The sequence below is a fragment of the Chenopodium album genome, chromosome 14 (genome assembly GCF_948465745.1).
Source record: "Chenopodium album chromosome 14, dcCheAlbu1.1, whole genome shotgun sequence".
NCBI classification, from domain to species: domain Eukaryota; kingdom Viridiplantae; phylum Streptophyta; class Magnoliopsida; order Caryophyllales; family Amaranthaceae; genus Chenopodium; species Chenopodium album.
Genome location: NC_137847.1, coordinates 39,881,135 through 39,892,595, shown reverse-complemented (window position 1 = coordinate 39,892,595; position 11,461 = coordinate 39,881,135). Strand labels below are relative to the sequence as shown.

At 37.6% G+C, this 11,461-nt stretch overlaps 1 protein-coding gene across 1 annotated transcript; it reads right to left on the bottom strand.

The window, feature by feature from the left end:
- Positions 1 to 254: 254 nt before the first annotated feature.
- LOC145578043 (uncharacterized) lies at positions 255 to 698 on the bottom strand. The gene has a single exon (XM_081635446.1). It carries the CDS (start codon positions 696 to 698, stop codon positions 255 to 257), a length of 444 nt encoding a protein of 147 aa, XP_081491572.1.
- Between the last annotated feature and the right edge of the window lie 10,763 nt (positions 699 to 11,461).

Sequence of the window (11,461 nt, the reverse complement as noted above, 5' to 3'; positions counted from 1 at the left end):
TTCCGAACCATATGGAATTAGTAATCTCATGGATTTATGAATGGGGTGTAACCTTCACGAGTCAATCGTTGTTGCCTTTCATTGTCTCTTATCGTGGTTGCCTTATAATGATCCGTGAGCGGTTTACAAGTTCCTTAAAAACTTGCTGGCAGCTCCCTACTTTGCTTTGTCCCTAATCGTATGTCAATTCCCACTTCCTAAGAGTGCCAAGCATAATCACAACATGCTTAACGTAGACGCGCTTTGAATGACGCCTACACATGTGAACAGTTTTTCCATTGGCAATGCATGCAATCTATACTGCCCATCATGCCTGGGAAGCCTCGTCTTTCCCCGTCACGTAGGAGGCGTTCCAAATCTATAACAGTACGCCTCCTCAAGTACTCGTCTGTGAAAGCCTCTCGAACCACACTAACGAAGTGATCAAGACTTTCTCTCGCAGTTAATTGTGCTATTTTGATGTACTCGTCAATTGAATCAGCTGAAGTTCCATAGGCTAACATCCTCAACGCTGCCGAGCATTTCTTGATTGGAGTGGCTCCTAGCTTCCCAATAGTATCACGACGTTGTTGGAAGTATCTGTGCTGCTTAGCAGTAACTCCTTCCACAACTCGAAGGAATAGAGGTCTTCTCATACGGAATTTGCGTTGAAATACAGATTCTAGGTATAAAAGAAGATCAATAAAGTAATTGTTCATTAACCTTGTGTTTGCAGCTTCACGATCTCTATTAATGTACTTCAATTTTTTGTAAGATCTTCTTCTATTGCTAAATTATTCTATTGCCGAGGCAGTAACCAATTGAGCATCTTGCTCGATAATGAAGTGTTCTTCTTCATCTAGACACTCGTTCATAGCGATCATGTTATTAACATAATCATCAAAGAAATCATCACTTAAGCTAGAAGAAATTTTTCATTTGGGTTCTGTAGGGAATATTTCAAGTCACCCAACTTTGAGCCCCATTGTGATCATGCACTTAAGAATGGTGGCGTCCAAAGGGAAAGAAGCTAGAGCAAAAGAATCGCCAACAAGTTTTAGGAACTTGTAAACTATTCACGAGGTGAAGGTTACACTCCTTCACGATCACAGAGATCGCTAACTCCATAGTGGTCCTGAACCATGACTGGATATTCGGGGATGAAGGCCTCTACTTTATACTTCTCATATTCATGTACGCTTTCCGATCAACATGCAATAATTAAATTAATCCTAAACCTGTTTAATCTATGTTGGTTGATTATTAATGCACAAACAAATCTATTATTTGTGATCACTTGAATTAAAATCATATTAGCCTAAATAAGATTATTAATTATCTTATTAAGCGTGATTTCAAGTACAAATTCCCTTTAAACCTACAAGACAGGGCGTGATCAAGCAATAACAATAATATCAAGCAACATAATAATATTGATAATATTAACTCCACAAATCATCATCATCAAAATAATCTCATCAAAGCATAATAATATTAGCAAGATCCTAGGCATGATACTAACATGATTAATAACAAATCCTAGCATGTCACTAAACAATAAAGACCAAAGCTTTATCCCTAACATGATACTAGAAACATACATGATATTAGAAATATTAGTTAACTCCTAAACATGACACTAGAAAGCAATTAAAGCATCCTAACATGTTACTAGGAATTAATAACATAATCTAAGCATGATTTCTATATCAAAAGAATAATGAAGTAATTAAATCAAGAGAGAAATAGAGAATAAGCTTTAGCTTAGAGAGAAAAAGAGATGATGATTGGTGATGATTAAGATTTTTGATGTTTGAAAAAGGGGTGATGTGACCTCTATTTATAGGGGAAAAAGAGGGTCGAAAGATTAGAAAAAGATCCGAATTCAAATCGAAATAAAACTCCTTCGACGGACAGCAATTTTTATGGTTTTTGTTTTTATCATATCTTTTGATCCAGAAATCAGAATAAGATAAATAACATGTCTTTGGAAAGATCTTGAAGTCTAATTCTATTCCAATTAGAATCAGATTAAAATATTTTGTAGAATAAAAGATATGGATGAAATAGTGGGATGGTGTAAGTTTTGGATAGAGTTTCGTATTTCTTTTATATCTTTTTCGTTATAGCTCGGAATTAATATTATAATATATCATTGGAAAGATAATTTCAAGGGCTATCCAAAAATATAAGATTTGGATAAAAATTACGAGGCATAAAATTCTTTATCTTATCTGTCAAAAAGGATAATTAAGATCTTTTAGAAACTTATAGAAGCTTATAATTAATCTTACTTGGTTTAGGAATGGGATTAAAGCCTTTGGACCCTCCACATGATCTTTGGGTCGTAGGTAAGGTGGGCTTAGGCCAAGTTTAGTATTTTGGCTATAAATTCTTCGTTATAATCGGATTTGGGCTTATAATATATCGTTGGAAAGCTCTTTTCAAGCGCCATCCAAATATACAATCATTGAACCCAGATTATGGACTAAAATAAATTGGTTTGGACATTTTTATAAAAAGAACACGAAGTGAATGATTTTAAGGGACACAAAATGAATTATTTTTGGTTTAAAGGCACGTAATGAATGATTTTGAATTAAAACATTTAAAGAAAGGTTAGAAAAATGAAAATTCACAAGACTCTTCAACATTTCACCTTGCTCGATATTCAATAACGTGAAAAGTACTCATCACTGGGTTCGATTTTTGGGGAGACACAATCAGGTGTCTATAGAAGCCCCCACTTTGACTGAGTTTGGAGAAACGCAAGTTTTGAAAAAAAATATATCAAAGTAGCGATAAGGACGGAGAATGATTCAGAACATTCTGCGATCCTAAATCATTCTTTACACACCGATACCAGCAAACTAGCGTTAGTTAAATAGATAAAAGAGTTAGAAACGTGTATCTTGCACCGTCGAGTACACGTCACTGGAGTAACCGATTTGTTGCTGCATTTTTGTTGTGACAACCTCCACAGTGTCTTGTGAACGCCATTTGAAGGTAACAGTGCCTCGTTATCTTCATTTTTTGTGAAAATCTTCGACATCCTAGGGAACAGCGTCGAAGGTAACCGTACCTTGCCATCTTCAAAATCTCGTCTTTACCTTGACTAAACTAATTGATTGACAGTCTTCCATACCCTAGTGAAAGTTGTCGAAGACACCTCAACGCGAACTGCTCTCCTCAAATGTGGGTGACAACCTCCACAATCTTAGCTAACGTCGTCGAAGACCGTCCATCTCGTGCTATTTTCTTAAATCAAATGACAACCCCCATAATCTTAGCGAAAGCCATCGAAGACCGCCCATCTTGTGCTATCTTCTTGAATCAAATGACAACTCCCACAATCTTAGCAAAAGCCATCAAGATCGCCTCTCTCGTGCCATCTTCTCAAATCAAATGACAATCCCCTACCATCTTAGCGAAAGCCGTCGAAGACCACCCATATCGTGCCATCTTCTTAAATCAAATGACAACCCCCACAATCATAGAGAAAGCCATCGAAGAACGCCCGTCTCGTGCCATCTTCTCAAATCAAATGACAACCTTCACAATCTTAGCGAAAGCCGTCGAAGACCGTGCCATCTTCTTGAATCAAATGACAACCCCCACAATCTTAGCGAAAGCAGCCGAAGATCGCCCATCTCGTGCCATCTTCTCAGATTAAATGAGAACCCCCAAAATCTTAGCGAAAGCAGTCGAATATCGCCCATCTCGTGCCATCTTCTCAAATCAAATGACAACCCCTACAATCTTAGCGGAAGCCGTCGAAGATCGCCTATCTCGTGCCATCTTCTCAAATCAAATGAAAACCCCTATAATCTTAGCGAAAGCTGTCGAAGATCTCCAATCTCGTGCCATCTTCTCAAATTAAATGACAACCGCCACAATCTTAGCGAAAGCCGTCGAAGATCTTCCATCTTATGCCATCTTCTCAAATAAAATGGTAACCTCCTCAATCATAGCAAAAGCTATCGAAGATCGTTTCATCTTAAACCACCCTTCTCAAATCAAAGCGAGAGACCTTTTAATCTTAGTGCCTCCTGCCGAAGACTTCTTCATCTTGAGTCTTCAAATTTTCTTGTCTTTACTCCTAGAAATAATTGACCTTCCCATCCTTGGAAAATCTACTATAAGAACCTTATCTTAAGATTCTCTGATTTTCAAGTCGATTTCTGTAGAAATCTTCATCCTAGGAATTCTTTGTGATCATAATCAATCACCACTCAAATGTTCTTAATCAATTTTCAAATCTTCTTAATCAATATTCAATCGATAATTTAATCGTCATTAGGCCGATAATCAATCAAAATCGTAATCGGGTCGATTACCAATCAAATATCTATTAATTGCTCAAAAAAATCAAATGCTCATCAAGAGGCTCAAATGTATTAGTCATGGACCAACCGACCAAGTTGTGAGACCATCAAAGGCTGATTAAGGAGAAATTAGAGCCATCGCGTAGCGACAGGTCTATCGCGCCGCGTCACAAAGTATTGCGCCGCGTCAGGGCGCATCGTGCTGTGTTTGCTTGTTTGCTGTTTTATGTCTTTTTGTTCACTTGTGTGCTCAATGAAATTGCCTCTAACCCTTCGTAATAGTTGCTCGTCTGCTGGACTTAGTGTACCTGTATCTATATTCTTGGACTATAAGACTTTTCTTATGTTTGTTATTATCTTGAGGTTGACCTAAGACTTGGTGTTACTCAACATATTGTGTTTTGACACGTGTGACTCGACATGACTTAAGGTGCAAACTTCACTCGATGTGATATGATATGACATGACTTAACGTACATGACTCGTGTGTGCATTGTATTGTGATTGTGCCCGTGCGACTCGAAAATGCAAAAAAAACAAAAATTTTCCATCATTTTTGTGGAGGGTACCAACTTTCTCCCAAAAAAGAAAGATGTGAAAAGAAAGAACTAAAGTCTTGATCTTCCTCAAAGGGAAAGAAGATGCGAAGAATTGAATCAAGTGATGATGCATGTTGTATGAGCTTAAGCAGATGTATGTGTTAATGTTGTATCTCATGGTGCAAGGATTGTAACATCCTAGGCTATCTCAATTGTTGACTCGATGATGAAAGTATTTGGGTAACTTAGGCACGAAGTCTAAGCACTTCGTACTTTGTGATGCAATGATGACTTAAGTAATGAATGATTCTAAGATGACAAGACATGCTTCAAAGTTGTATCAAGATTGCATGACAAAAGCTTCCTAAGGGAGGGATTATTTAGCTATGTATGCGTGATGTGAATGAGAGTGACACTACGGTTAGGCAGCAAAGGCTAAGGGCGTGGAAATAATATTTTGAGAAGAGTCAAATGATGGTGAATCTTAGGCTGGGTAGGCTAATGATGTAGGGATCAAGCACCCAAGTCTAGCTCTAAATGGATAGGGATGAGCATTGGAGATCCCTTGATATGATCATTCATGAATGTAAAAATGAATGTGAATGCATTTTTATTACGGGCGCACCCCAATGTAAGGTTGCCTACGTATCTGTTAGGAAGTAGGCCGAATGTAGCTCTAGCCTAACCTCGCACAACGGTGTGTATACCTGTAGACACCCATTTGTGTCTCCCTAAAACCAAACCCAGTGATGAATACCTTTCGCGTCGAATCATAATCGAATGAAGTGAAAGTGTGGAAAGTCTAATGTTGTGGTTAGTTTTTATTAAAAACCTTTCTTTCTATTATCGAAAACCTGCTTTATTTTATGAAAATAGCCAATCCATTTTAGTTTGGTCTATGAAAAGGGTCCAAATATGGTGTAGTTGGATGGGGCTCGAGAAGAGCTATCCAACGATATATTATAAGCCCAATTCCGATGAATAATGAGGAAGTTATGGCCGAATTACTAAACTAGGCCCGGTTTGGTTCTTATGTGCGGCCCAATGATCTAGAGGAGGGCCTATTATTAATTATCATTCCTAAAGAAATTAGGATTGATTATAGTCTTCTAGAATCTTCTAGAAGGTTCTTTTAAATCCTAATAGCATTAGGGTTGATGATTATGTTTTATGAGTTTTATTTGGAATAAAAGAAATGTTTTATATGAAAATACGATTTTACCCCTAACACGAATTTTACGACTCGAATTTATCAAGAAGTAGATTCCGCGTTGAAAACCTCCTGCATCGCCAAACGACAGGTTCGTCGCCTGGCGACAGGGAGGTGTTTTATTCCTTTACGAACTCTGATTCGTTTCTATTGATTCCAGACTATTTTCTTATAAATAGGGTCTCTGGACCTCCGTTTTTTTGAAAACCAGAATTCTCTAATTCTTCGCTTTCTCTAAGCTAAAGCTTATTCTCTCTCTCCCTCTTTCTAGCCTAGCCTTTTACAAACACAATTCCTCATACATTAGCACTAGACACACCTAGCCAAGTTCGAAGTTGCCTTTGCCCTAGATGAGAAAGGTTATAATTTCTGAGGGTTTGGTCCCAAATCTCTATTTCAATTATTTAATTTAATTGTTTGTTTTAATATTTTCCTTGAAGTTACTAACGCGTGTATTTTGTTATTAAAAAGAGATACGAGGCATCCAAGTAAGTAATTTAATTGCTTTATTGATATTATGATATAGAAATTATGCTTAGATTATTATTTTGATTCCTAGTATCATGTTAGGATGTTTTATTGCTTCCTAGTATCATGTTTAGGGTAATTTCTAATATCAATTATGATTTCTACGGTGCTTCCTATTTTCTTTCCTAATAGCATGTTAGTATCATGTTAGGGTTAAAGATTTGATCTTTAATGTTTAGTGACATGCTAGGGTTTGTTATTAATCTTGTTAGTATCATGCCTAGGATCTTGCTAATAATATTATGCTTTAACGTGATTATTGTTATAATTGTTATTATGATTATAATTATTATTATAATTTATAATTATGTTGCTTGATGTTTATTTTTTATTGTTATTTCTTGATCTCGCCTTTTATGCAGGATTAAAGGGAATTTGTACTTGTAATCACGCTTAATAAGATAATTAATAATCTTGTTTAGGGCTAATATGATTATAATTCAAGTGATCACCAATAATAGATTTGTTTGTCCATTAATATTCAACCAACATAGATAAACAGGTTAGGGTAATCCTATTGATTGTATGTTAGTCAGAAAGCGCACATGAATACGAGAAGAATAAAGTAGAGGCCTATTTAGGGCAGGTTCAATCTCTTTTAGGTTGGATTTGTACCTTCATCCCCTAACTTCCAGTCATGGTTCCAGACCTATTGGAGTTAACGATCTCCTGGATCGTTAAGGGGTGTAACCTTCACCCTGTGAACGGTTTACAAGTTCCTAAAACTTGTTGGCGACTCTTTTGCTCTAGCTTCCTTCCCTTTGGACGCCACCATGCTTAAGTGTATGATCACAGTGGGGTTCAAGTGTGGGATAATGCTTGAAATATTCGCTACAATACCACAAAGTGGTCTTTTGAAGGATTGTAACGGGGTTAGGCTAAAGGTTGAAGAAGAAAGGATAAAAGCTCAAGACCCAATATAAGCGCCCAAGGTGTGCAACCTTGCTTTTGAATCTTGGTGTTTTGTATGCTTGAGATTTTTCTCACTTTTGAACTCTCTTTTACTTTATTTTTGCTCTCTATTTTTCTTTTTGCATTTTCTTTATATTCAAATCCTTTTTTTATATAGGTGTGGGGAATCCCGATCATGCGGTTTATCACTCACTTGGCATTCATGTTTCTCAGGCACGGTACTGAGCACTCGATAAGAGACGCAATCTAAGACATTTTCATATCAAAGACATTGGAACACTTGCACACTTTTATTGCTATTTGCTTTTTTAAACATTTGAACTTTGGTAAAAATCACTCAAGCTTTTCATTGAATTTTGAAAATTGCATAAATTGCACATCATCCCATCCAAAGGTTGGGTAGATGTGGGTTGAAAAAAGAAAGGTCTATCGTTAAACAAGGCTCAAAGTGGTTTATCAAGAAAGGGATAATAACGCTAAATCATAATATTATTAGCAAGATCCTAGGCATGATACTAACAAGATTAATAACAAACCCTAGCATGTCACTAAGCATTAAAAATCAAAGCTTTAGCCCTAACATGGTACTAACATGATATTGATATGATATTAGAAAGCATAGGAAGCACCCAAAACATGATACTAGAAAGCAATAATAACATCCTAAGCATGATCCTAGGAATTAATAAATAATAAACATGCTTTCTACAAGAATAGATCAATAAGACTACATACTTTGATGCCTCGTACCTCTTTCTAATAACAAAATACACATGCTAGTAACTTAAAGGAAAATATAAAATCAAAGAATTAAATTAAATAATTGAAATAGAGATTTGGGACCAAATCCTCAGAAATTATAACCTTTCACGTCTAGGGCGAAGACAACTTCGGACTTGGCTAGGTGTTTCTAGATCTCGTGTATGCGGAATTTTGTTTGTGAAAAGTTTAGAGAGAGATGATGATTGTAGATAAGAATTGATGATTGTTGATTATCATTCCTTCAAAAAACGGAGGTTCAGGACCCTATTTATAAGAAAACAGTCCGGAAATAGGTAGAATTTGATAAGGAATAAAACTTTACGCTGTCGCCGCAAAACCAAGCTTGTCGCTTGGTGACAAACTCTATCGCGTGGTGACAAGGCTTGTAGCGTAGCGACAGGCCTGTCATTTGGCGACAGCCTGGATTCCTACTCGCTTTCAAACACGGAGTCCACTTATCAATCAAAATTGACTTGTAAAGTCCGTGTGAAAACTGAAATCGTATTTTTCATAAAATAATATTTTATTCCAAGTAAAAACTTATCAAAATATAATTATTAATTCTAATTTTATTAGGACTTAAGAGAACCTTCTAGAGAATTCTAGAAGACTATAATTAATTCTAATAACTTTAGGAATAATAATTAACATTGGGCCCTCCCCAGATCATCGGGCCGCATGTAAAGATCAAACCGGGCCCAGTTTAGTATTTTGGCCATAACTTCCTCATTATTCATTGGAACTGGGCTTATAATATATCGTTAGAAAGCTCTTTGCAAGCCCCATCCAAATACACCATTATTGGACCCTTGCCATGGACCAAAATAAACAGGATTGGCTGTTTTTATAAAATAGAGTTGTTTTTCGAAAATAGAAAGAAAGAATTTTAATAAAAACTAACCGCAACACCTGACCTATCACACTTTCACTTCGTTCGATTATCATTCGACGCAAAAGGTATTCATCACTGGGTTTGGTTTTGGGGAGACACAAATGGGTGTCTACAGAAGCCCCCACTTTGACTGAGTTTGGAGAAACGCAAGTTTCGAAAACTAAAGTCAAAGTAGTGATAGGGACGGAGAATGATTCGGAACGTTCTGCGATCCCAAATCATTCTTGTAACGCCGATACCTGCAAACTAGCGTTAGTTAAACAGATAAAAGAGTTAAGAAACGCGTATCTTGCACCGTCGAGCATACGTCTCTGGAGTAACCGATTTTTGTTGTTACATTGTTGTTGTGACAACCTTCCACAGGCCAGGGAACGCCATCTTGCTGTTTTGATTTTGTGGTCGTGCTTCGTCGCCGTTGATGTTCACTTGTCTTTGAACAAAAGAGCTTCTTTTTGAGGAATGTTCACCCGTCTCCGAACAAAGGAGCTTCTTTTTTAGGAATGTTCACTCGTCTCTGAACAATGGAGCTTCTTTTTGAGGAATGTTCACTCGTCTCTGAACAATGGAGCTTCTTTTTGAGGAATGTTCACTCGTCTCTGAACAAAAGAGCTTTATTAGGATGCCCACGCGTCTATGAGCAAAAGAGCTTAATAGGATGCCCACGCGTCTCTGAGCAAAAGAGCTTGAAAAGAAATGCCCACGCGTCTCTGAACAAAAGAGCTTTGAATGATATGCCCTCGCGTCTCTGGAGTAAAAGAGCTTTGATAGAATGCTTGAATGTTTGTTGCGATAATATTCCGAAGAAAACTCCCGAAGACCAACGCTAGTGGATCTTTTAAAGCTCGCTTGAACTTTGCTTCCGCTATGCCAGTACGTCGGCGCTTTTGCTGCTTGTGAACCATTATGTCGGTGCCTCTGTTGTTTATGAACCAGTATGTCGGTGTCTTACGATGAGCCAATGTTTAGATGCTTTAAGCTAAGTGAGACGATCTTTCGTCAGGTCGATCACTTATTGCGATTGTAATCAAGCCGACTACTTAATCATGTCAAATTCCTTAAAGGGGCTAACTGGCGTACCAAGGAACCCGAAATTGCTAAAAGAGTTTGAAATAATTGCTCTGAGTGGTTGAGCGTTCTGTCGCCTCTGGCGCCGCGATTTGGCTCTGTCGCCAGACGCTGGGATCTAGCACCAGGCGCTGAAATCTATTGCCAGACGCTAGATGTTGTCATTTGGCGCTGGAGTAGGGTCTTCCCTATTCTGCTCTTGCTGCCGCTGGGATGCACCTGTATTTATCTTTGACTATAGGACTTTGCTAATTTCTTTAATTATTTTAGGGTTGACCTAAGGTTTGATATCGCTTGACTCATTGACTTGACACGACTCGAGGTATAAACTTGACTTGCTGTGATTGACTCGAGGTTGACTCGACTCGAAGTGAAATGACACGTGTGACTCATGACCCGTGTGTGCATTGTATTGTGAAAAGCGCAAAAATTTTGTGGAGGGTACTGACTTTCTCCAGGAAAAGAAAGACACGAAAAAGAATCGAAGTGAAGTTTTTTGAAGGTGCATGTTGAATGAGCTTAATCCGTTAATGTTGTCTCTCATAGTACAAGGATTGTAACATCTTAGACTATCCTAGTTGACTTGATAATGAAAGTATTTAGGTAGCTTAGGCGCGGAGGCTAAGTACTTCATACTTTGTGACGCAATGATGATTGATCTTGATTTTGACATGACAAGGCATGCTTCAGCGTTGTGTTAAGATTTCATGACAAAGGGTTCCTAAGGGAAGTATATTTGGTCATGTATATGTGATGTGTGTGAAAGTAACACTAAAGTTAGGTTGCAAAGGCTAAGTGTTTGCAAAAAGTATTTTGAGAAGAGTCAAATGATGATGACTCTTAGAATAGGTAAGCAAATAATGTAGGGATCAAGCCCCCAAGTCTAGCTCTAAATGAATAGGGATGAGCATAGGAGATCCCTTAATATGATCAATGATGGTGTGAGTGTGTGAATGTGAATATGAATGCATGTTTATTACGGCCGTACCCCAATGTGAGGTTGCCTACGTATCCGTTAGGAATCAGGCCGCACGTAGCTCTAGCCGAACCTCGCACAAGTGTGTATAGCTCAAAAAGGTCTTTTAATGGTTGTAACGTGGTTAGGCTAACGGTTTGAAGAAGAAGGGGAAAAAGGCTCAACACCTAGGTAAGCCCCCAAGGTGTGAAACCTTGCTTTTGAATCTTTGTATTTTTATGCTTGAGTGTTTTAACTGTTTTTTCTTTTTTTTTTCTTTTGCATTTTTTTTAT

What these genes read in the sequence shown, in the direction of transcription:
- LOC145578043 (XM_081635446.1), bottom strand. Translation starts at nt 698, where the DNA reads ATGAACAATTACTTTATTGATCTTCTTTTATACCTAGAATCTGTATTT.